This window comes from Calonectris borealis, chromosome 3 (genome assembly GCF_964195595.1).
Source record: "Calonectris borealis chromosome 3, bCalBor7.hap1.2, whole genome shotgun sequence".
NCBI lineage: Eukaryota > Metazoa > Chordata > Aves > Procellariiformes > Procellariidae > Calonectris > Calonectris borealis.
Window position 1 is genome coordinate 91,617,402 of NC_134314.1, and position 26,893 is coordinate 91,644,294.

A 26,893-nucleotide genomic window follows, 5' to 3' on the forward strand; every position below is an offset into this window, starting at 1 on the left:
AAAAAAATAGAAAAAAAGTGAATAACCAAAAAATTGTTATTTGTAGGGTGCAGCAATCACTATTAGTGTTTGAAGTGTCTAGACCTTTGCTTTCATAGGGAGAACTGGAGTGGATTAAAGTCTATAGGAGGAGGAGTACATTAGGAGAATGAAACAAGACCAGCGATCGGCTCTTTTTGAGGCAGGACTCCTGTTGCTCCGAAGACGACTAATGGGCACATTGAATAATGCCTGCTGATTGCAGTAACACAGGATTTAAAATCTGATAGTTGCTGCTGGACACTAAATCATTCTTCAGTGAGAGTCTGCAGTGAGGGCCAGTATTTTATCTGGCCTTGTCTATTCCCTGTATTATATTCATGAAAAAGAAAAAGCCTTTAACATTTCTTCTGCAATTTAGACTGTAGTGTTTTACCCCAAATGAATTGAACGTGAAGTACTGTTCAGGGTATAACTGCGAGCACGTATGGCTTTAGTATTTTTTAACCTTTCAAATCTTACTAAAATTGAATTAAATTAGAGCATTACTGTCAATTTTAAAAATTGTTTGCTTCATCTAGAAGGCTTACCTTTGCAGTTACAAGACGTAATTGTCATGCGCTTTCATTAATTCCAGACTGTTTATGGAGAGACTCAATTGTAGAAGGCTGAGATGAGTCGTTTTCCCTGTACATCATAGTGCACCATCATCCACTTTGTGTCATGGTCTCTTTTGTCTGTCAAAGCAAACCATGAAATCACTATTCAAAAATTAGAGATCTCGGTATGTTATGTGTTTGCACAGTTCTCTAGACATAAAACCATCCCTTTCCCCCAAACTCATTCTATAATAGATACAGAAATATTTTTGGAAGAGTGTTGATACCTTTTCGTTACATGAGAGGAAAATGTATTCCACCATGGAGTTAAAAAGGAGGTACTATGATTCCCTCTATACTAGCAGACATCTGCAGCATGGACTTCAATATTCTGGCGAGTCACACCATCTTCCTTTATAGCTGATTAAGCGGAATGGAATTCCAACGTGGAATTTGGGTTTGGCAGTGTGGGACTTGGTTTAGTTGTGTAGGCATTCAAAGGCAGGATTGGAAGGTTTGAGAAAAGTTAGGTAGGCGCATCTGCAGGCTGTCTATTAATAGCAGCGGTTAAGGCTCTGAAAAAGTATATGGAGTGATGATGGGAAAAAGCCTAAGAAAAACTTTGCAGGGACTACAATGGGAGAATACATTTCAACTCCTCTTTTTTGTGTGTTAATCATTCAGTAGTTAGAGTTGGGGATGGGTTTTCCTAACCTCTCACTCTTCCTAGCCAAAATTTGAATATTTCATTCCTTTATTCCTGTAAATAATCCATACTCAAGGATGTGTTCTGAACACTTCAAAACTCTCTCAGTGTTAATTTTGTCCATTTAAATAAACATATTTTATGTTTATTTTGATACCAAACTAAGGTGGGACAAATAATCATACACACTAATCGCACAAAGCGTATACTTTAGGCAATGCAAAATTCCTGGAAATAGTAAAGTAAAATATAAATTAGGTAACACTTTTCTATTTTAGAAACAATTATCTCCCATTGTTACCTTGATTTAGCAACAAATTCCATGGAAGAAAAAATTGAAAAACAAAGACAGTCCAGGTAGTCTCTCTTAGTGCAAGGAGAGCGCATCTTGGATTTTTGAATAATTTTGTCCTAGCAGAAAAAGGATGTTTTATTATCCTTCTGCAGTGATGTGAAAGGGAATAGCTATTATATATTAGACCTCGGTTAGTGAAATACAGCCATGGAAAATTGGGGATGAAGCATGTTTCTTAAAATTTAAAGCTTAGATCAGAAAAAAGTACATATTCTAAGTAGAATAGAAATACTAACTCTAAGTACACATGAGGAAGATAGTGGAAGTGCTCCCTGAAGAGGGTGGAATTACGATGAACTAACTAACTACTCATGCCAAATAAATATTATCTGTCTTCTCACTAGAAGAAAAGTCTTTGGCAGGGATCTCTGAAGATTACAACAATATATTGGTTTTAGTAATGCGTACAATATATCCAATGCAATAGAAGTAGATAAGAACTTCACTTGACTTGACTTATGGAAAAAAACCCACAATGTGCTGCTAGAAGGTTTGTGGAGGCTTGATCGTTTTCCAGTAATTCCACCTTTGAGATATCACTGCTACAAATCCATTTTCATGAAGTCATGTGTTGTATGTGAATCCTAGAGTTGTTTAGAGCAAGTATCCAAGCGGGTAATTTGCCTCAACGGACTCATGAGATTATTTTTTTAAACAGGGTTTTCTAGCATCACAGTGCCCAGTCCCTTCATTTTTATCCAGCTATTGTGAATCATGAGTTAATTCTAACGAAAGGAGGGAGGGTTAGTGTGGATCTGTGGAGGCAATATATTCAGAGAATTCCAGTTACTGATAAGTAACCTAGTTTTCTCCTTCATAAATTTGCCTCCCCAGATCCCCACCCCTGAAGATTAACCAGCAGTAGCAATCCACACCGAGAGGACGGCTGAGGAGTGCTTAATTATAAAGGTACTGTGAAACAGTTCTCCTGATATGATCTAGCCTCAGCGTCAAGAAAATAATGATGGTAAAGGTATGTAGCTAGCTTTGTGTAGCAACGCTACAAATTGTCAAAAAATGGACACTAGCCTAAGCCAAGTTGAAATACTGATGTAATTCTTGTCAAGTATCTATCTGGCAGTTATTTTTTTTATCTGTGAATTAGAGGATTGAAAACTATAAGTATTTCAACAGGCTATGCATCTCTAGAATGCATTTTCAGAAATTTTTAGGCTAAGATGACCTTCAGTCTTTACAGTACAATTATCAACATGTCCATATGTAAAATAATAAATTGGAGAAAAATAAATATCCCAGTTTAAGAGCTTAGAGTTTTTTATATGCCATATATATGCTAGAAGAAGGAAATTGAGAAGTCTTTTTTTAAATAAGAGTTAGCTGGCATTACAATCAAGCTATTAGAAGTTCAAACAGAAGACCTTTTTTAGACTTAAACATGCAATTCATGGAATTGAATTTTGTTTACTTTTCAGTTTGATTTTTGAGCAATATTTTATAATACCCAAATATTCATAGGTTCTTGCAAGGTGGGGATGTGAGCACTCTGAAATCAGGAATAAGTCATGCATCTGATGGTTTGAATTTAGGCCAAAGAATTGTGATTCCTTTTGAGATACATTGCCTCTGAGACACCATACCTGAGAAGGAGAGATTGCGTTGTATCTGAAATATCTGACTGCTGAGTGAATCCTCATAAATGCAAAGATTGCTAACATTGCATATCCTGGGACAGAATTTTGTTGTTGTCTTGTTTGCAGGGTGGGCCCTGGACTATAGTACATCATGTCGGTATATCAACTGCTCTTACATGCTGATTTTTTCCTTTAGCAGCCAGTGACTCGATCTTACAGTAATCCAACAACCTTTTAAAACAAGAGTTGATGTTAGTATTGAGAATAAGATACGTAGTGGAAAAGAGTTTTAAAACACCAGATAGTTTGTGTGCAGTGTGCTGTGTAGAGACTCACCATATCTTGGTAATCATCTGTTCTTAAGACAAGACTTTCTTCTTCAGAGAGTCTTGTCCCATCCCCCATATCCCAAACAGATTCCTCTTAAACAGTACCACGCTCTTCTGAACCTCTAATACTTGTTTTATTATAGCCAGTGTGTATGAAACTGTTTGTGAGTGAAGAAAGGTGAGAAAGGGAGAGAAAGAAACCATTATATTTAAAGGAGTTTATGGGCAATGGTGACCAGGCTTAAAAACCTTGGTGCTAGTATTTATTTGTTCGTTAATAATTCACAAATGTTTTTTGGAAGACCAATTCATCTTCAACTGTTCTTTCCCTTTCTACTTGTTTTTTTCCAACAGCATCTCATTAAATTGATCCAAATGAATCCAATAATTTGAAATTCCCATATCCAGGTCAGCATATAACATGTTAAATTGTTGCAAACTACAGAGCAAAGTGTTTGTTAGAACTACAGTGTTTAGAGGGGTCAAAGTCTATAAGCAATAGCTTTTGCCAGTATAGTGAGGTCTAGTGATGACTGTGACTAGAAACATGGGCCTGTTGGTGGCTGACTTTGCTGCTGCTTTTGCAGTCATGGTTGCACTTGGAAAAGAAAACTTCATAGTGGTGTTGTGTGGGCTGGAGACACTGCTGTAAGTATGTGGTGCATTTTGTCCTTAAGTGAGTATTTGTTCCTAGCAGGAGGCTATTTTGATAATGTCATTGGTTGAGGACAAACAGCCTTTCCATAATTATTGTCCTGGCTTTCTGCTGCACTTCAGTTGAAATTCTTCCAGAATTCTATGTGGTATTTCAGCTAACGTCTGTCCTCACATTAAAAAGCTAAGTATTTGTGGTAAAGATACAGTTTTATTAGCCTGAGACATTCAGGAACACATTCATCTTCTTCTAAAGTCGCAACCCATCAGTATCCTTCTGAGATCAACCAATATCCTGCGCCTGAACTTTCAGCTTGTAGCACAAATTCTTGTTTATTCCCTATGGGTGGCACAACTTCGTACGTTTTCAGTATTACATTTCACCCCATTGTTACTATTTTATCCCCCTTAGTCCTCCTGTTACCTTGTGTAGAAGGATTGTTTTCTGTATTGACATTACCTCATTGGCGTTTCATAAGAAAAATTAATGAACATATTTCTACTACTCATGTAGAAGAACTCTATTCTCCAGCCAGATATTTCTGTAAGCAGCATGAGAGATATCTTCCCTTTAATCGGTTTCCTATTCATCATTTTGTTTCTGGTTTAGTCTTCTACCTCCTATCTAACCATTAGTTTAGTTCCCTAATTATAGGGATGTCATTATAACTAATCATTCAGAGAAATAGAGATGGGTTATACTATGTGATCAGAAGCTCGATCCCATTCTGTTAGAGTTGCAGTGACGTGCAGGTGCGTAGTGCAGTTCTCTCGAACTCTGAAAGGTAGTTTCTGCATTAGCTTTTAGAATGTTTCCCATCCTCTCCTTTCAGACTGTTGATTACCCCGATATACTTTTGAAGCAGTTATTAGCCCAGTTAGTTCTGGATCTCTTCTCTGCAAATACCTTGCATGATTTGGGATTCAGGTTTCTGATGAAATTTATCTAAGCAGAGGTGGAAAAAGCCCCCAAACAAGTAACCTCCTAACATTTTGCCATAATAAATTTCCTCAGTTCATTGCAATTGAGTTTCATGAACTAGTTCTCTTTATTCTTTAGTATTTGTCACTTGAAATGCAAAACCTTAGCAGAAATTCTGTTTTTACTTCTCCTTTCATAATGAACTTGTGATTATTTTATTAATGATTAATTTAAAGCTATAGCTAAGGCTATAGAAGTGTTGTGAGGATGACAATAGCATACACTGAATTTGATTCACATTTGAATCAGGCTTGCAATCTTTCTCTCTTTTTTTTCTTTCTTTCTCTGAGAGCTACACTCTGCTCTGTAAAATTGATGGTTCACTCTGTTTTCTGAAAAAAATACACGGTTTAAAACAGTGGACTGGGGTTTTCAACAGACCTGTGCAGCAGACATAAACTTTGTATGTGTACCAGATGGTACTTCAGTTTGAGACTGCCTGTAATTGTCATGTGTTTAATAATGTTTCAGTAGGAGAGATTTAGATGGCTAGATGTGAAATCAGAAAGCGGATCAGAATTCACTTTCTGATTTTCATGACACTAAATTTCTTCATAGAGAATGTTTTTCAAAAACTATTTAAAAGCTATTTCCACAGCTTATAATGTCATACTATCAGAAATTTAAGTATGATAACATGTTGATTTTAGTAATACCCATCTTCTCAGAAGGCATCATTTTTAGCATCTTATTAGAAAGACTCTGTCAGGAGAGGTCTGTGTAGGTTATTCTGACGTCCTCATGTAGCACTGACATAACACTACTAAGTTCAGATGTGAACAGTGGTCTGTATTGACTTCAGCAAGCTTTCCCTGTACGTTTGACATAGCCAGAATTTTGATCTTATTTTGTATCCTCTTCGGTGTCCGTTCCTGAGAGGCACTGATGGTTAGTCAGTCCATCCATCCCAAGGCTCTGAAGAGCTTTCCTTTCTTAGCCACTTATCCTCAAAAGAATTTTCACTTTGTAACTCAGTATGCATAGGATTAAGCAGGGAAGACGTTGCCTTAAGACTGGATCTTCTGCTTAGTATGTCAGCTGACTATTTGAGTTTTAAGTATATTTAACATCACAAGCTACGTGGGATGAGTCACTGTCTTCCTCCTTGTATAGCACTGTCTTAGACACCTTGACACTTTTAATAAAATGTATTAGCTTTACACATAAAAAACTTGGTTTGCATCTCTGAAAAGCAGTTTCACTAACCAAATTGAAGTAATCAAAACAGGATGGAAGATTGAAAACATTATTTGGCTGTGGGATTTTGAGGAATCATTATTTTGCTGTCTTCTATAACTACATACTCAAACCTAGGTGTCGCACTTTGATAGCTCTCCTTAACACAAATCTGGAGACAAATAAGAAATATTCCAACTCAAAAATGTTCTTGTTGTTTCTGGTTTTTTAGATTTTTTTAAAATTTTTTTTTCCAGCTCTTCCTTTCACTTTAAGATGCGTATTCATTTCTCCCACCCTTTGCATTTGTACCTTCTTGTTCCTTGACCTGTCTCCCTTGAGCCTGATGTTTATGGAGAGCCACCTAAACACTTCATCTCCATGACAAAGCACGCTTGGGAAAATGAATGGTTCTGATCGATCCAACCTGTGCAATTCCAGGATTATTCACTGATCAGTTCTGAACATCAGCAGGACATATCATAACTTACACTATGTCAAAGGTCATAACTGGGCTTAATTCTTCTTGGAGATATTCCAGTGTAGGTGTATTTTTCCATACATTCTTTATAAAGTTCAAGTCTAACTTTAAAAATTATGAGTAGCTTATAAAGTCATGCATAATGAAAAGTTTAGTTAATTTTATTATCACTATACGCTGTTGGGGAATAATTTTGTACAAACATCCTACTATAAAAGCTCCTTAAAAAAAGAAAATTTTTCATTATTTTAAATTGCTTCAAGGAATGTCTTTCTCTTTGCATTACATGTATATCACTCTTTACCAGAGGAGAGTATCTGAATTTCCTCTGCATTATAATGTTTTTAAATCAGCATTAGTAGCTGCATGTTAGAAAGATCTAGTATTCTTGATAGATCAGGCTGAATGCTATCCTTCAAAAACTTGTAAGACTTCATGAAGATCTTTGTATATGTGTCTCTCAGTAAAGCAAGAACCTGAGATAAGGGTTACCATTGCTCTCAAAAGTTAGATCTGACAGAAAGTAAATGCTTAAATATTGTGACATTGGTACTCTGCTGACAAAGACAACCTCTAGAACCAGATGTGAAAGGTTCTGTCATTTCTTCTTCTTTATTCTGAATGACAAATGAACTTGCACCCTTTTAGCTTCAGACACCGAATTTGCATAAAAGGGGAGAGGTAGGAGCCATGAACCTGATGATCATCTTCATCCTACTTAAACTGAGAACTGTTGTTTGGGATAATAAGGCTCTTATGTTGCATGGCACTTGTATGCCCAAATTCCACTGCAGAAGTAGGCATTTGAATTTGCCGGTTTTCTGCTAGGCTTCGGTCTCACTCTGGGGAACTAAGAAACATGACTTCTTTACCAAATGAGCATTAACCTGATAGAATAGATAAGAAAACACTTAGCTTAACCACATCTGGTTAAGTCTACCCATTGTCTTTACCCATTGTCTTTATAAGTAGGTGTCATGGTTTAACCCCAGCCAGCAACTAAGCACTACACAGCTGCTCGCTCACTTCCCGCCAGTGGGATGGGGGAGAGAATCGGAAAGTGAGAAAACTCGTGGGTTGAGATAAAGACAGCTTAAGAGATAAAACAAAAGCCGCGCACGCAAGCAAAGCAAAACAAGGAATTCATTCACTGCTTCCCATAGGCAGGCAGGTGTTCAGCCATCGCCAGGAAAGCAGGGCTCCATCACGCCTAACGGTTACTTGGGAAGACAAACGCCATCACTCCGAACATACCCCCCTTCCTTCTTCTTACCCCAGCTTTATATACTGAGCATGGCGTCATACGGTATGGAATACCCTGTTGGTCAGTTGGGTCAGCTGTCCTGCTTTATGCTCCCTCCCAGCTTCTTGTGCACCTGGCAGAGTATGGGAAGCTGAAAAGTCCTTGACTAGGGTAAACACTACCTAGCAACAACTAAAACATCAGTGTGTTATCAACATTATTCTCATACTACATCCAAAACACAGCACTATACCAACTACTAGGAAGAAAATGAACTCTATCCCAGCTGAAACCAGGACAGTGTGTTAAGCTATATTTTGCAGTCTCAAATGCAACACTACAAAAACAGAAGAGAAAGCATTTAAGTAAAGCAAAGATGCCTTCTGTTTACCGTGTATTACCATGTTAGAGACATGAAGATTATCTTTGCATTTCAGACCCACAGAAGTAATGTAAGGAACAGAATAAGTCAATGTGCTGATGCCCTCTTTGGAAAAACCCCATCCCTAAATGTTCATATCCCTAAAGGAAAGTGGTCTTCAGAGCTCTAATGAGGAGCACATCTGGAGAAGCACTCTGCAGCCGCTCTCCTATAACGAGCACTTTGTAGTGGTGTGGGTGTTTGAACTGGAGATGAGCTGTCCTTTGAATATCACTCTGAAAATCGACCCTTTGGATATCATCCATCATATTCTTCTCTTGAAGAATCTCAATTATATTTCCCTCTCCCTCTATTTTGGTCTTACTTTGGCTGTTGTAATAATGGTCACTTTTTTCCTGTGCTTTGCATCCCTAGTGTAACAAAAATCACTATTTTCTGTTTTCCTCTCACCTCTGCAACTAGTAAATTAATTTTGTATCCCAGAGTATGTTAAGAGTGATTTTTCTGGCACTACTTCTTTCAGGAAGAACAAAAAGAAACTGATCATTCTCAAAATAGTACATTCCAATGAGAGTGAATATAATGACCATTATTTATCTCTGTACTGGAGAAATTGAGATGCCAACAATCCAGCATCTCTCTTATGCCACAAGAGGCTGATAAAACATCGTAGTGGACTTCAAGAGACAGGTCTTTTAGTCTGGCATTTCTAAGCTTAGATCACCCCTTAGGGTATTACAGTTATATTTTTAAAAAGCAGGTCTTAATCACCAAACAGGTGACAGCAAACAGCATAAGGAATAAAAGTTGTTAATATATCCCAGCCTTTCAGTTCTATTTAAAATAAATAGAGGAGAAATAAAGATGCTCTATATTGAACAGAAACCTATTAAACCCGTATAGTGTATTGAAAGTATATGTTATTTTAAATGTTTTCTTGAAGGCCAACAGAGTCACGGATGTTGGACTCCTTTGGCTGTGCATCTGTTCATAAAATCATGTTAGTTTAGGGTAGTACTCCCCAAGTTCTTGACTGGAACTGAAGACATCCTGTAGGTCTGCTCATAGGGTTTGGGTTATTACTGGAGAATTTTGTCGAATATTTTAAAATTAGGACAGTCCGAAGGTAAGGCTTACCAGTACTTTAAAAAGTTATGAAGTAAAAGGGAATGGAAGATGTAGTCTGCTAAAGATGCGTTTGTCTGGTATAAACAGTTTTTACGTTGTAATAACCTGCATGTGTCCTTCGCAGGGGAGGAGCTGTGCACCGGCCTCATTTCAGGCTGTTCCTTGGACTGTTCCTTCGGCTTCCAGACTGATGTCCACAACTGTGAGATTTGTCAGTGCCGACCACGGCCTAAGAAGTGCAAACCCATTGTATGTGACAAGTACTGTCCCTTTGGATACTTGTACGTATTCTCATTCTGAAAGCGTATTTAATACAATCCCTGTACATACTGAAAATATGCAAAATCCAGGCGTACGTACTTGTGTTTAAGTTTGTAGCAAAGCAGAGGAAAATGTAGGAAAATAGAAATGTCGTTACTTGATGTGAGATTAAAGTATTTTTCAGAATGGATTTTGATCAAGAAATTAAGAAACAGCAACTAAAAAAACGGGCAGATTATAAAAGCAAAAGAGTGCTTAAATTTTTTTGAAGAATATTTGACGAACAAGATGAGGAAGCTACTTAAAAGTAACATCTCTTGCATGTAGCTTTTTGCAATTCTGTTTGCGTGTTCCGCTGTGGTTCCTTTCATTTTGTAGCCCATTTATTTTATTCAAATGATTTTATGATATTTCAAGGTTTTTTTAATGTTTGTATGACAGCGGACTAGTTTTAGCGAGACATTTCTGATAGTTACATTACAGGATTCGTGAAGAACACTGCTGTCTCTTGTCTAAGTTTTTGTAAATGTGTTCAAAACCTGTATTGTTGCTGGAGTTCTTTCTCCATAAAAGGAAATATTTGCGGTATTTGTTAATTTGGGGAACAGGTGACAAAAACTGGGCACATCTATTATCACATAGAAATTTCTTAGTAATCAGTCTGGTGGCTCCTATATATATTTTACCAATACATTTTATTTTTGATGGGTCCTTTCCATGTTACTGCTTGCTTTTCATAACAGGTTAATTTCTACCTCATGACAGCTGATCTTCAGATAATGTTCATTCGTAATTCGTTTTCTTAGGAGTTGTAATGAAGTTTACTAATGTTGCAACTCTTAGTGTTTGATACTAATACTCCTTTAATTGCTGGTTCATTTCAGAGTTCTGTTTGACACTTGTTCATAAATGCTGCAGGTTTTTATAACAGTAATCTACAGTGTAGTGTGTCCTCCTTTTAGTAGGTGGTTTTAATAAAGTTTGGAGGAATCAAAATATGGTAGAACCTGAATGATCAGCGAGGTACCAGAGATTTTAGAAACATAGAAATCAAGCTGTAACATAGTGATATTCTCAAAGATTTAATCAGCTCTGCTCATAGATGGTGCCAGTGAACAATTTGTATTCTTTCCAGTTGTGCTGCCAAAGTTAAAAAAAAAAAAAAGGAGAATACCAGCCTTACACCTTCCTTTAATCTTTATGCTACTCTTAGCCACGGAGTGGTGTTCCACTTAGGTGAATATAGTGTTCTGGTTGACCTCCCTCTTACTGCCCATACAGCTCTTGCATAGTACATGGTGCTAAACAGGAGGTGGCATTATATCAAACAAAAAGCAGACCCATATCCCATGGCACAATAATGGCACAAATATGCTGCAATACACAGTCAAAAAAAAAAAAAGAAATAAGAATGTTTGAAGAATATGTTTGCCTTGAAAACATTGAGTCGCTTTTTTTTCCTACATTAGAAAGGATGCTTGACTGGTATCCTTGAGGCATCCCTAGTGTAATTTGAAAATACCTACGTAATAGCAGTCCAGCAAAACAAAGTAAAGTAATACCATTTAATATAATCCTATATCTATTACTTGAGATACAGAATTAGGCTTGCCTCTGGTTAAATAATGGAAGTTTTTGCAGAAAACAGCACTCACGAGAATGATAGGATTGAAATAGGACAAAATGAGGGAAGGACAACAAAGATTAAATCAAACTTCACTTCTGTGAAACTCAAAGTTTAGTAGATGAGAGAGGAAAAGTAAGAATTTTAAATGAAAAGGTTAATAAAATTATCTTCAGGCATGTTGACTTCAAGAGTGGCTGAGAGTTGTTTTCAGTTTTGCAAGCGAGAGAAGGTAGAGCAGGAGGGAAGTTACAGAAAAGGGATGTCAGTTTTGTCGTCCTGAGAACTTTTGTCCAGTGGCTTCAAAAGCAAGGATGGCTGAAGAAGAACAAAAGAAACGTGAAAGATTGAGCAGAAATAACGACTGGCTAGATGTCTCAGTTTTTTAGATAGGATAAAACTGCTTACATTAAGGATCAAAGGAGTGAAGACAGTTAAAACAAGTACAAAGCATGCAGAATTGCTTAGAAAGCATCCTGGGAGAGTGAAGGCACAAAATCCAAGGTAAAATCTCTTAAATCTCTTGAAGCTGGGAGCCAGAGGCAAATGGTGTCAGGGTGTCTGAAATTGTGAGAATTCTGCGATGGAATCGCCAGGAAGGGTGGCTGGGATGAGACAAGAGCATTAAGGGAGTACAACTTACAACTATATTGAAGCATTTACTGGAAATTGCCATATAGTCCTCATATGGTGTAACCATTTCTCAAGGGGCACTGAAATCATTTACACTAGCTTATATTTGATTTTGAACTTTGGCAGAGAAGAGAGAAAAATTCTGAATAATGGCCATCAGAATATATTTCATTGCTATTTGCAACAAAGATGGAAGCAGTCTTTTTTGTTCACAATACATAAAGCATCCTCAGTAGCAAGTACAGGATGTGAGCTCAGCAGTCTCCCGACTGTGTATCTGAACATTTCTTTTTATTTCTGTTTTATATTTGTTTTTTAAAAACTAATTTTCATTAACAATACTCAGTTGCTGGTTATTTTTCAAATGGGTTTATAGACTCAGCAAATTAATCTAATGTGATATTTAAAGGGCACACTAAGGCTGTTAGATCTTGGAGCTTATACTTTTTCCATATTGTAGCTTTTAATTTATTGTCTGTAGCAGGGTCAACAACTTAAAGCTATCAGGAAGAATCTGGGAAGACTTTTTCCATCCACATGCTCAAGGAGTGTGTGCATGCATGTGTTTGATAACAGTAGAGACAGTTGGTATGAACTACAAAATTTTTTACTGTTTACTCAGTGTGACTGAATATCGTTCAGCTTGGAACAGGAAAAGCTTTTTTTTAATTTTGGTATTACAAGCGCATAAATAAATTACTGTTTTCAAGGCCATTTGCTTTAGCCTATTCAAAAGTTATAATATGAGAAAACCATTAAATAAGGTCTATTAGATGTCTTTTGTCATTGCCTTTTTGGACTTATACAGAAATAGCTTGAATATATTCATGAACCAAGGTCTAGGTGTTTATTTCCATTCCAGCTAACTCTATTCTTTGACTTTCCTGTGGTATCTAAAGCAGTCAAGTTTGTTTCTCCTTTTGGTTTCTTTCAGTTTACTACTACTGGTTTTCTTCACTGGCAGTCCCAATGTAAATGTCACACTGAAGTGTTAAAAATGTTTTTCTACTGCTGCTAAGGATTGTTCTGAACTATACTTACCGAAGTCATTTACTATTAATGTGTTCTATTTGTGTAAATGTCTTAAGTTTACTGTTACATTCTTTTAGTTTATTGTACCACACCTTTCCCAACAACATGGATTTAGGGAGAAATATCCTCTTCCATATAATGAGCAGCTTTGTCTGATTTGGTTATATAAACTGTAACTTCCGTTTAGAGAAAAGTGGACAGCATTTTTACAACTTCAGATGGAACATAGTAGAGACCTTAATAATCTGTGGTGAACTGAATATTTTTAACCTTCAAAATCCTGAATCTCCAGGAAAAAGCAAATATTCTTTTAAGATAAGACAAGACAGTAAATTTCCATTCCTGGACCTGTGCTCCCAGTGTGTGTGACTGGCAGTAATGTTCTTGATTTAAGTGTACCTCATTAGTGACCTGACCATGTATAACTGCTAAAAAGAATAGTATTTTCTTTGGTCCTGTTTTCTTCCTTAGCTTTCAGTAAAGATATGCCCCTTACTTCTGCTTACAAATATTTTTACTCTGCAATTTCTGATTTTTACTTTCTTTTCTTAAGCAAAGGTTTCTCTTTACTGTTGTCTTCTATGCTACTTTCTAGTGGTTTTAGCTTTGCAATGAAATAGGCTGTTCCATGTGAACTGAAGAAATTAATGAATTAATGAACTTTGATTAATTCAGCAACTTGTTACTTGGTTTGAGAGGTCTGACTTTCAGGTCTCTCTCTCTCATGAACTGTGACTTAACTGGTTTTCTAAAGAAAGTTTTAAAGAAAGATGAGGAACATCCTTATGTATAATTGGAAGATGACCCTCAGATTGCAATGAATTTGACCTGTGATGTTAAGCGTTATATTCTGACACACCAGTATAAATCATCAAGAATACCTTTTTGAACAACAACAACAACAAATTTGAAATAATTCTATTGGCCTCCTCTTGTTGCACTTCAGGTGAGATGTGCATTATTTTGAAACAACTTAAAGGAGGAATCTCTAAAAATGAGTATTAATACCCCATTTGGAAATTGAAATTTTATTTTATTTCCTTCCATTAAGAGTAGGGGGATAGAATATAGAGTTCTACTTCACTTTAAAGCATGTAAATTAAATCTGATCTGAAAATGCAGGTGCAGATATTAGGCTGTTGAAGTCCTCATAGCACTGCTTTTTGATACGCACCATAGAAGCGTCCCTTCTGTAAGTTGAGGCTGTTCTCTAGTTGTGTCTCTTCCATTTAGCCTTATCACATCATATAGTGTGATGCCTTTACATACTCTACTTCTATGTCTTGAGAGAAAGATAAGAACCCAAGAATAGAGCCTAATATACTTTGCACCTTAATAAACTGATTTTCTGTGTTTGAGTGCAATCCTCTTGACCTATAGAGTCCCTTCGTTTGTGTGATCTGTGAGTATCATCCTGCTGATACCTGTGCCTAAGCAGTTAAGGTGATTATTGATGAGAAATTTGTGGTATGTGTTGATAATAATCTAGCTGATTGTATGGGGATATCTGAAGGTGTCAGTGCCGTCTTCTTCAATGTGGATATACCTGAAGCTTGCATTAATGCTGTCTATCTACCCAGAAGTGGTTCAGTCTTCTTAATGAAAATCAAAAAGGACTGAAGAGAAAAAAGATAGAGATGGGCCTAGCTTTATATAAAGAAATCAATCAAATAATTCATTTTCCTGGAATGCTTTTCTATAATAAAGAACTGATGTCTCGATTTCTGAGAAGGATAGGAAGAGTCCTCTGAGTATTGTACATGAGCTGCAAGAGCACTTTAAACACAGAGATGCTTAGTCCTACGTGCAAGTATTTTTCAGTGTCAATTGTGTCAAGGATAATCTGTTAAAGGATACAAATTTCAGGCACAAATTCAAGTGATTTTCTAAACTCATAGAGGAAGCAGCCAGTGCCTAAGAAACTCTGTGATACTGTCACATAAGAGTAAGAAAAATTTAGAAAAATTTAGAAAAATAGCAAGGTTTATGATGTTGAAGAAGAGAATAATAAGAGAGGCTTTATTTCCTGGATTTACTAGGCTTACTTCATACATCTGAGGAAGACTAAAACTACCAAGTAATATGCTTCAAAATGGAAACTCAGATCTTCAGAAATGGAGAGTACCTGGAATTTAGTGAAAAGGAAGAAAAATGTTAAACAGGTTAAAGTTAAAAAGCATAATATTGAATCTTGCAATTTGCAACTGTTCATTTGAAGTCCTAGACATGATAAAGTGACACCTTGATCAGACATCAACTCACAGAATATTGGATCTGGACCATTTAATGACTTGCCCAGGCACTCCCCAGTCCAAGGCACGCTCTCTGCCCCATCGTACTGTATCCCATTCAGAGGAGTTGTGGGAGGTCGGTGAAAACATCACACAGGTCAGGACTGCTCCATGGGCTAGCACTGAACCGCACGGCTCGTCTTCAAATAGAAGGCATTATAAAAAATATAATGTTCAGCCTCCCACAGAATTACACTGCTTGCTGTAAAGAGTAGTAATTTTTAGCCTGTATATATGACTCATTTAGTATATTGACCTACAGAGGAAAATTGCGTATTTCTGTATGTGCTTTCTGTACTTAGATAAGCTGAAACACACTCTTCTCTTTCTCTTTTTTTTTTTAACTAAAGTGTGCATAAAACAGTTTTATTAGAAAATCTATGTGAACTATGTAGCAAAAGCATTTTAGAAATTACAGCAAATATTAATGGGCATAGGATGGTAGCTGGCAGTAAGATAAAGATGTTTTAAAAACAAGTTGATTTCAAGCTGATGCTAGTGTTTTAGGAACGCTGTCTTTGGGATGATCGTTCCCTTGCAATTTGGACACCTGAAAAAAACTGAACTTCAAACATTTTTAAGCTAATTGGAAAATAATATTCAATTTAAATTCTGGTTTAAAATGTAGAATGTAATTTAATTATGCATAATGCTTGGCTGGTATTTTTAAATGATGAGTGTTTAATAAGTCTTAAGATGATTGCAATTTAAAAAAAAAAAACACAACCCCAAAAAAACCCAAAACAAACAAAGAAAACATTGGAAATGAGCACCCTAATCTTGTCGCTGTCTACAAAGTATACGAATAATTGCACTGAATGAAATGAATATCATTTGAAGATAACTATGTATGTAACAGTTTGTAGTATAAAGGGCTAAAATTGTGGTAAGAAATATTTTAAGATCATTTCACTTCAAGTCTTACTTTGGTGCTAAAATTATTTAGAATTGCAGTTGTGTGGTACATTTGTTCGGTTCTTTACTGCTACCGTGCCAATTTCTTTTCTAAAATAGCAAGCCTTATGTGACTTCCAAGACTGTTATGACCATCAAAAGCATGGGATGTAATGGAAGGCAAATCTCTATTTTAATGTAAAACTTTGGTCACAAATAGGAGGCTAAAGAAGCAAGTATTAAAAGAAAAGTATATTAGAGAGAGAAAAGTTAAGTAGTAATCATCATGTTTGTGATATTTTTTTTTTAAAGACTGTCAAAGGTTAGTACTTGGAAAATCTGAGTTTGTGCATCTTTTAAGAAACCAAAACCTTTTCACAATTGTCTGAAAAAAACTGCTCAATAAAGTTCACTGAAAGCTCTACACATTAATGGAAAGAACATTTCTTTTGATATTAAAAGGGCTGTGGTTACAGAGATTAAGGAGGAAAAAATAGTTGGATAGGAGGATGGAAAGTCTTCCATGCTTCATCCTACTGTGCGACGATTTATTTTCTTCAGCCTTTTAACTAAAAATTAAATAAAGTTTTCTAGAGCTTGAAGTCAGGCTTTCTAGAGATTTACATAATTTATTTCTTCTTTATCCTTCTAGATGTTCTTCTTTAACTTCTCATGTCTTTTATTTGTTTTGGGGGGGAACTGGTGTGCATTTAATGATGGCATTCAATGAGGGATCCGTCAGTTTCCCAATAAATGTTTTTCCCAATTTTAGTGAGTTACCTCATTGGAGCAATATGTTTATCAGCAAGACTCATGAAAATCATTTGTTGGTTTTTTTCCCCTCTTCATCTTGAGCTTCATTACAACCTTTTTTTTTCCTTCCCTGTAGCTTGGGAAGGCACAGAAAATTACTCTTATCTGTATATGAAGGGAGATAGTACACTTGTGCCTTTGAATGGTATTGTCTGTCTTTCTGAAAAAAGACAAGTGAATATTCAGTATAGGATTCTCAGAAGCAGCATGTTTATGGTTCTGTGAAGAGATGCTGTCAGGTGGTGCTCTAGAGTCCTGCCTAGCTTCACCTGGAAGCTTTGGAAGCATTTGTGTTCTTGATTCTCTGTACTCTGTCTGCTGAAAAGTTCTCTGGTTTTCTCTTTCAAAATATGTTACTGTGTGTCTGCTACTTTTTATATTGGTTATTGGCATTCCACGTGCTAGTTTTCAAGTAAGCTTTGTGTCTGCTTATTTAACGTTTTCAGAAATCTCTCTGTAGTTTTGATATGCCAGAGAGGAAATCTACTGTACTTTACCTATTGTTGGAGGAAAAAAGTTAACAGTAATTAATAAACAAACAAAATAATAAAAAAAAAACCCCACATAGTAATCACAACAGATTCCTACATACCGCTCCAACTTCTTCATAGTTTTAGAAGTTATTCTTTCTACTTTTTCACTTGAATTGATCATCGGTAGTAGTCACAAGCACGTATGTCTATGGCTTGAAAGTACCAAATGCAGTGATTTCGCCAGTCACGTGGAGGGAGTACATGCCAGGGATGGAGACCTGTACACCCCATAGACCCACTGAACCTAAGGATGACAGTTAATGATAATTTTCTTTATTTGATCAGTCACTTCTTTAGGGGGTGCTTTTGCTTTAAAGATCATGACATGTAGATATTTAAAGTGACCTGCTGACTGTTTACAAATTATTTTCATCATCTAGGAAGAACAAGCATGGCTGTGAAATCTGTCGGTGTAAGAAATGCCCGGACCTGCCTTGTGGTAAAATCTGTCCGATGGGCTTCCAGCAGAACAATCATGGCTGTGTTATCTGCAAGTGCAGAGGTAGGTGTGAGTGCATTACCACCTCTAATTACAACTCGTTTTCAGAGCAGTTGGAAGCTAGAGCAAAAGAAAAGGAATACTGCACAGAATATGTAAGAATTGAAATATGGTAACTGGTGGGGGAGTCGGTTCAACTTTGCTCAAAGGAGTGTATTGTTTTGCAGGTCTTTGTTATTATCTGTGTTCATCTTGGCTTCAACAGAAAGCCTCAGCTCTGCTTTCATCTTCGATTACAAAGTCACAAAAATCAGTTCGTTATCATTAATAAAAATTAGATCAGGCTCTTAATAAGTAACTATTAGAAATAAGCTAGTTGAGGTTTGTTTTTTTTTCAGTATCAGTGTTCATCTTAGCTTCTTCACTATCATCTTTTCTTTACAAACTCAAGTTTTGGAATTGATAGATGCCCTGTACACCACCTAAAATTAGAGTGCTGTTTCTTGGACACTTCTCAGGCAGTCTCGAACAATGAGTAGAAAGAGTGCTTAGAAGGGACTGGGTATTCTTAAGCTAAAGATTTCACATGTGCCACATCCCAAACTTGTAACCACCAAGTTTGAGGTGGAGATTTAGATAAGATGTTCATTAGTGGTCTGCTTTAGTTTTGTGCTGCTTTTAACATGTCTCTTTTTTAAGATATTTTCAGTTTGTGTTTTGTATTAGTCTGGGTATCAGACTTCCTTCATTGCTCATCTCCATGTGTTGCACTTAATAACTTTCCGTTTGTGCTCAGGCTCTCTCTGATCCTAACTGCTCTTCCATGCTTATTTTCTTTAATTCTTACTTGTGTGTTTTGATTTCTAGCTATAGGCAAGTAAGTTTGAGTATTTTCCTATTGCTTTGTGTAATGACTCCATTCTTAACTTTTTAACAGCTATTTCTTTTGCATTTTAAAAAAATGATAAAATATAGTAAGACAAGCTATGGGAACAGGGGACTGGAAAAGAGTGTATGAGTTCCTGAAGGACATTATATTTTCTCCACATGACATTATACACTGCAGACAATTATAACAAAACTTTAAAACTTCTAGCAAAAAAAATTGTACTGTTATAAATGTACGTTGCAGATACGAGAAGTAGAGAGAGATTTCACTGACATAAACTGCAATATATGACTTTTATTAGAAATAAAATTTTTAAAAATTAAATAAGAAAGGGTAACTGCTGAATGAAATCCCATCGAGACAATTCTCATCACTTATCTTGTCATTCGTCTCCATGTTCACAATCAACACACTTTTCCTGATTGTCATGATGCAGTCATGGAATACACACAAGGTGTTCTCTTAGGTGTGCCATAATTGCATCCTAGACGATAAACAGATGCAACTCTTCGGTTACTAATTATGTGTATGCACACTTTTAAGTGCTTTCCTTAACAAGGATGGATTTTAAAACATGCACAAATATTTAGTGAAAATAACTTGATCCCTCTCTAAGTAGTATTTATTGTTATCATGATCATAAACATACCAAGCCATGAGCGTATCACTTCAACATCACCTCATTAGCAACTTGTCCAAGAATAATTAGAGCAATCGCCAGTATGTTCTGGGGGAGCTGTGAGTCCTTGTTAAAATTTTGACCCAAAATCTTTAAGTAAGAGGAAGGGATGGGTAAATCCCCTACCTGTGAATGAACTCCACTTTCTAAATGGCTTCTGCCAGAAATAGCTTATGCTAGGATTAACAGAACCATAGAAGTACAGGGCTGGGGTGGTCCTCTGGAAAACTGAGAGTCCATTTCTCTGCCCTCACATAAAATAGAGTGGATAACCCTTGACAGATGTTTGTCTAAGATTTAATTTATTAAGAATCTCCACTCTCAAAAGAAAAAAAAAAACCTCTCTAAAATAATATTTTCCTGTGGTTACCAATATGTGATATTTGAAAATAAATTTTCTAATACTTCTGTCTCCCTTTCTACAAAGTGAACCAGTTACTTCTTGTCCTAAGCTCAGCAGACCTATGGAACAGCTAGGCACTACTCCCTTTAGAATTCTTGCAATATTTAAGGGGTTGCAACTGGAGCCCCCTAAACATTTGGGAGGGTGGGTTCAAAGTCAAATAAACCCAGTTATTTTGGTCTCTCATCACAGTTCAAAAACTGGATATTGTACTTTAGCAGTAGCAAAAACTTCAACCTAGTAGAGATAGTAGTACTGCATTTAAATTTACAGTGCTCCTGTACTTGTATCTTAGATTGAACTTGCCTTCTCTGCAGTCGTATCACATTACTGACTCATTTTTACTTGTGAGCGACTATAATCCCAGATCGTTTCAACCATACCTCTAGTTATCCAGTTATTCCCATTTTGTATTTGGGCATTTGGTTTCTTCTTTAAGTATTATCTATTGTACTAATTTTAATTAAAAACTGAAAAGTGAAAACAATCTCAGTTTGTGAAGTTAATTTTGAATAGTTGCCTGTATGCGTGGTTTGTTTCTCCAAATTCTGGAGTATACTTTAGAATATTTCAGGGAAAAAAGTTTGATTACATCAGATACTGTATTTATTAAGGAAGGGGAAGGGTATTAACATCTAAGACTTTCATGTGTAAATAATCATTTTAAAGTAGGACAGTATTCCAGTGATATTAATTCAAATAGAAATTAATATATAATCTGATACTAAAGTATAGAAGAGTAGTAACTGAATGTAAATTTTTTTTCGTAGTATTTCTGTTTGTGCAATAGGACGAAGTCTGTTTTAAGAAGTATTTTGTCCTTATGCCATGGCTTTTCTTTTTAATTCACAAAATGGTATGCTAATGTAATTTCTGTGTATTGGGTTCTTACTCTGATAACATGCATCAAACTAACCTTGTACCATCTGCTTGTGGTTCTTAGACCACAGATCTATCTTTGATAGATCTGCCACAGCTGAAGAAGTGCTGACCTACATGTTAGTAAAAAAAAAAAAAAAAAACAAACAACCAAAAACAAAAACAAAAAAACCACCCCACAAAAACAAAAAAACCAAAACAACCCTTACTAAAATTATATATAAACATTGCTACTTTTCGTACTGCATCCTTTTTTAAACAGAAAATGAAATAAGCAACTTAATACAAATAACCTTATATATATGTGTCAGTAGAACGTGGTTGATATACCACTGAAAACAAGTCAGTTCACTGACAAACTGATCCTGAATCCTTCATCATCATCATGGTGTGGGTGAGGGAGTGTTGGGCTCTAAATTCACTCTGCTGATTAACAAAGAATATATTGAGGCTGAATCCTGCAGCACTTAAATACCCCTTAAGATACAAATGAGACCTTACCCTCCCTAGACCAACTGCTTGCATGGTCTGGCTGAGTGCAAGTAATGCAGCAGTCCAAGCTACTGTATTCTCATCTCAGTAAAAGCTAGGAATGAGGGATAAAATTGTTAGAGCCGTTATCTTCCAAACATCTCATTTATCATAGTAATGTAAACAAATAATTTCTCATAGGTGTTTTATGAAATATTTCCAGTATTTAGCATGACCCTGTTAGAACTTGCTTGTAATTTTTTGTCATTCATGATATAAGACCATCCTTAGCTCTTGTAAATGCTTTTATATTCTACTCGCTATCAGATACTCATATTATTGATAATCTAATGCAATGTAATATTTAAATATTTCATTTTAAATATGCTTCGTGCTTTCTGCTATTTCCCTCCATTGCGTTTCTCTTTTTTCTTATATTATTTAGCCAATACTGCATTTCTGTATGGTTAAAAACAGTATAGGTGCAACAGAAAGAAGTGATTATATTTTCCAAGGAAATACATTCTACTACATCCTACCATCCCCTTCAGTATACCTTTTGTTTCATGTGTGTTGTTACTTTATTTCTAAGCATAAATGATAGAATTATTAATAACTCAATTTTATATGTGCTTTAAAAATAAATGCAATCCAGGCATGAAGTTAGTGTGTTTTTTTCCTAAGCAACACATGCTTATCAGGACACTTCATTTTCCTTTGATTTTGTGCAGAGGCAACCGCTTCTCTTATGCCGCCTATTAAAACAGGCTCTTGCCTGTCAATGGATGGGCGCCGACATGAGAACGAGGAGACCTGGCATGATGGCTGCAGGGAGTGTTACTGTCACAATGGACGGGAAATGTGTGCCTTGATCACCTGCCCCGTTCCTAATTGTGGCAACCCCACCATACATCCAGGGCAGTGTTGCCCATCATGTCCAGGTAACATGTTTCCTTCTATATGCTTTGTATTTCACATTCATATGTGTTCTGTTTGTTAATACCTGAAAATAATCTCATGCATTCATTCAGTAATAGGTATATATGAAGGTTTCTGTGCCCAAATATAACATGATGAGGGTCTTTCATTAAGACCTCAGATGTGAAAAATGGGAACTTAAATATTGAAAGTATATGCATGTTTTGGGTCCTAAGGTTAATTTTTGACACATTGAAATCTTTAAACTAGAAAAAGTTTCTGGTCTATATTAGCTATAATAGCAAATTTATACTCACGTACAATTTTGTTACCTATAACAGCAAATATTGTAATAAGCCATTACATTTTCTCTTTTTTAATCTGAAGTGGAGTTTTATTAAAATTCATCTGATCTGTGTTTCACAACCCCTTAAAGGAATGCACATTTAAACAGATATCTTAAGTAATTAAACATTATGATTCTGTGTTCTGAGGGAAGGCTCCTGTGCCACCACCAGCAGATGATTATTTTAATGCTTTAGGTGGCAAGGCCTAGTACAATTAATGTTGCATTCCAATACAATTTTAATAATAAGTGTTAATATGAAAAACATCTGTGAAAGATATTAAGAGTGTGGGTAGAGTGTAAGATTAATGCCCTCTGTCTTCAGAATGATTCCTAAAATATTTTAGGGGCTAAATAGATTAATTTGTAATACAGTCATTGTCTATGACTATTGGAAGTCATGTTGCAAGTAGGAACAGCAAGGCTCATGATACTACTATAAATAGCAAAACGGTAAGACAGCACTGGGAGGATATAAGCAATTACAAACTTTTTCAAATTCTTTGTAAAGAACAGGAAATCCTAGGGACAAAATAAGCATCCAGATCCTCTTTCTGAAAGTGACAGAGAAGAGTGTATCCTTCCTAGGACCTAAGAAAACCAGTCTCTTTAGATTACTTAGACAAATGGTGATCTCCAGTCCAGTTCACACCTTGTGGAAACTGGAAGAACATGGTCCCCAAAAAGATGCAGGACTCCAAAAGGTCTGTCTGCCTTTCAGTCTTTCTCAGTCTGCACCACTCTCCTCCCCTCAGTACTGAGACTGGGCACTGTGGTTCCATGGCCAGCCGTGGTGTTGCTTTTGGCACTGGCTTTCATGGAGCCAGAGCTATTTTCAAGATTAAGTAATTTAGCAGTGGTTACTGAAGCCGAGCTCTTAGTGCTTAGCATCTTGGTAATGACAACCATTAATGAAATTTTTAGCTGAGAGGGAAACACTAAGGAGAATACTCCCACCAGTTATGCACACTAGGGGAACCATCCTTTGCTCGCTTCCTTCTCTTCCATTATTGAGTGTCTGGCTAGTCTGACGGGGAATTTAGGAATCGTAAGATTTTTACAGGGAACCTTAGTGTTTTATCATCTTGGAGCGCTTTTTTTGCCACAGCAGTATGCTGTGTTGGTCCATATGCATCCCATCAGATATTGCCATTCTTTCCTCTAGCTCCCCATGCACACACGTATCCACATAGTACAGTTCTCTCCCCTATGAAATCTCAGTGTGGCAAAAAAAAATATAAAATTAAGGAAACAACAACAACAAAAAGATTCAGTTGTGAATATTGTTCCAGGAGGAGCAGCCAAACAGCAAATAATAAATACAGAATATCGTATTCCTAAAGTCATGTCACTGGACAGGGATGTTATTTTCCACTCGCACTCATGGAATTCAGGGCTGCACAGAACTGTTGGAGTACCTGCAGTAGTCACTCACCTTTTCACAATGATTTGTGTATTATTGTATTATAAGAACTGCCTACAGTAAGAGAAGATCAGGTTCAAGACTATCTAAGAAATATGAAGGTGCACAAGTCCATGGGACCCGATGAGATCCATCCATGGGTCCTGAGGGAACTGGCGGATAAAGTTGCTAAGCCAATATCCATCATATTTGAGAAGTCATGGCAGTTTGGTGAAGTTCCCACTGACTGGAAAAGGGGAAACGTACCCCCCATTATTAAAAAGCAAAAAAAGGAAGAGCTGGGAAACCACAGGCCAGTCAGTCTCACTTCTGTGCCCAGCAAGATCATAGAGCAGATCCTCCTGGAAACTATGCTAAGGCACATGGAAAATAAGGAGGAGATTGGTGACAGCTAGCATGGCTTCACTAAGGGCAAATCGTGCCTGACAAATTTGGTGGCCTTTTACAACGGGGTTACAGCATTGGTGGATAAGGGAAGAGCAACTGACGTCATCTACCTGGACTTGTGCACAGCATTTGACACTGTCCCGCACGACATCCTTGTCTCTAAATTGGAGAGACATGGATTTGAAGGATGGACCATGTGGTGGATAAGGAATTGGCTGGATGGTTGCACTCAAAGAGTTGTAGTCAACGGCTCGATGTCCAAGTGGAGACCAGTGACGAGTGGCATTCCTCAGGGGTCCCTGTTGCGACCAGCACTGTTTAACACCTTTGCCGGTGACATGGACAGTGCGATTGAGTGCACCCTCAGCAAGTTTGCCAACAACACCAAGCTGTGTGGTGCGGTCGACACGCTGGAGGGAAGGGATGCCATCCAGAGGGACCTGGACAGGCTTGAGAGGTGGGCCCATGCAAACCTCATGAAGTTCAACAAGGCCAAGTGCAAGGTCCTGCACGTGGGTCGGGGCAATCCCAAGCATAAGTACAGGCTGGGCGGAGAATGGATTGAGAGCAGCCCTGAAGAGGACTTGGAGATGGTGGTTGATGAGAAGCTCGACATGACCCAGCAATGTGCGCTTGCAGCTCAGAAAGCCAACCGTATGCTGGGTTGCATCAAAAGCAGCGTGACCAGCAGGTCGAGGGAGGTGATTCTGTCCTCTACTCCACTCTCGTGAGACCCCCACCTGGAGTACTGCGTCCAGCTCTGGGGCTCCCAACATAAGAAGGACATGGACCTGTTGGAGCGAGTCCAGAGGAGTGCCATGAAGATGATCAGAAGGCTAGAGCACCTCATATGAAGACAGGCTGATAGAGTTGGGGTTGTTCAGCCTGGAGAAGAGCAGGCTCCGGGGAGACCTTATAGCAGTCTTCCAGTACCTGAAGGGGGCCTACAAGAAAGCTGGAGAGGGACTTTTTACAAGGGCATGTAGTGATAGGACAAGGGGTAATGGCTTTAAACTGAGAGAGTGTAGATTTAGATATGACATAAGGAAGAAATTCTTCACTGTGAGCGTGGTGAGGCACTGGAAGAGGTTGCCCAGAGACGTTGTGGATGCCCCATCCCTGGAAGTATTCAAGGCCAGGCTGGATGGGGCTTTGAGCAACCTGGTCTAGTGGAAGGTGTCCCTGCCCATGGCAGGGGGGTTGGAAACTAGATGATCTTTAAGGTCCCTTCCAACCCAAACCATTCTATGATTGTAGGAGATGGTATACTTCATATGGATGGGGACAGGTTAGCATGTCAGTCTTGCGCTAGATAAACATTCGAGATTCAAAATTTACAATGTAGGATGGTTGTTCCAGTCCCAGCAGTTCTGTTGTTAGGTCCCCAACTCACTCCTGATTTCACTCTATTATCAGCATACTTGTGCGTATTGATTTACCTAACGCATACAGAACACCTCGGAGCATTCAAATATGAGTAATGTTAATTTTGGTCTTTCAGCAGCACCAGTGGCTAGTTACTTCGTGTATGGAGAATGAGTTTGGGTAAATCCATTCATAAGCCTAATGTTCAGTTTGTGGAAGAAAGATCAGTATGAGATAAGCAGTACCTGTCTTCTCACATTATACATTTCTTGTGGATGAGATCAGTGTTTGATTCTGAGCACCAGCAACGTTGGTCACTTGTATAAAAGCGCAGTTGCTTACCCAGTAGTGTCTGTTCCTTTGAGATACAGCATCTGTGTAGGTTTCTCTGCCTGACATCTTTCCTGCTTTCAAGGCACTAGTCACCTAGCTTCTGTGTTAGCAAAGTCATACTTGGTGTAAACTCTTACAATGCTAGGGTAGACACAGCATTTTTTTGAAGTGATTGCTTATATAAGTGTATGAATTAATATGGCCAAATTAGTCCCAGTGTGGTGGTTTTTTTCCCGTTGAGGTTTTATATTTGTTAGAAAGGTACTCCTGATTTTATTTTGCAATGTATTGATTCCCCACTGATGTTGTTAAATAAATATCATGGCTTTCAGTAGATAGGAATGAAGTTTGGAATTGTGAGACTGTGAGCATGTCACTTGAATGTGTCTGGCATAAGGATATCGAAATAATTAGCAATCCTGATCTACTGAGTTTTGAATTGCACTGTTAACCTATCATCAGAGAAGTGGCAGCTCTCAGAGGTCATTTTTCAGACTGAAAAAAAAGCGGTTACGTTCAATTCCATATTTAGTTAGTTTTCAACAGAGCAAGATATACCTTGACTGCTACAACATTCATTATAACCGTGTTTCTATATATTAAGAGATGTAAGTGGATTGTCACAATGCTTGTGAAAAGCTCCAGGTTTCCTGTAAGATTTAGAAAGCCATTAA

General features: G+C 37.3%; 1 protein-coding gene across 1 annotated transcript in view; it reads left to right on the plus strand.

Moving 5' to 3' along the window:
• CRIM1 (cysteine rich transmembrane BMP regulator 1) overlaps window positions 1–26,893 on the plus strand; it is a 197,970-nt gene that overhangs the window by 154,173 nt on the left and 16,904 nt on the right. The window contains exons 9-11 of the mRNA XM_075146636.1: window positions 9,731–9,887; window positions 18,068–18,189; window positions 22,179–22,388. Of these exons, the coding sequence (XP_075002737.1) occupies window positions 9,731–9,887; window positions 18,068–18,189; window positions 22,179–22,388 (489 nt within the window). The remainder of the gene's footprint in view (window positions 1–9,730; window positions 9,888–18,067; window positions 18,190–22,178; window positions 22,389–26,893) is intronic.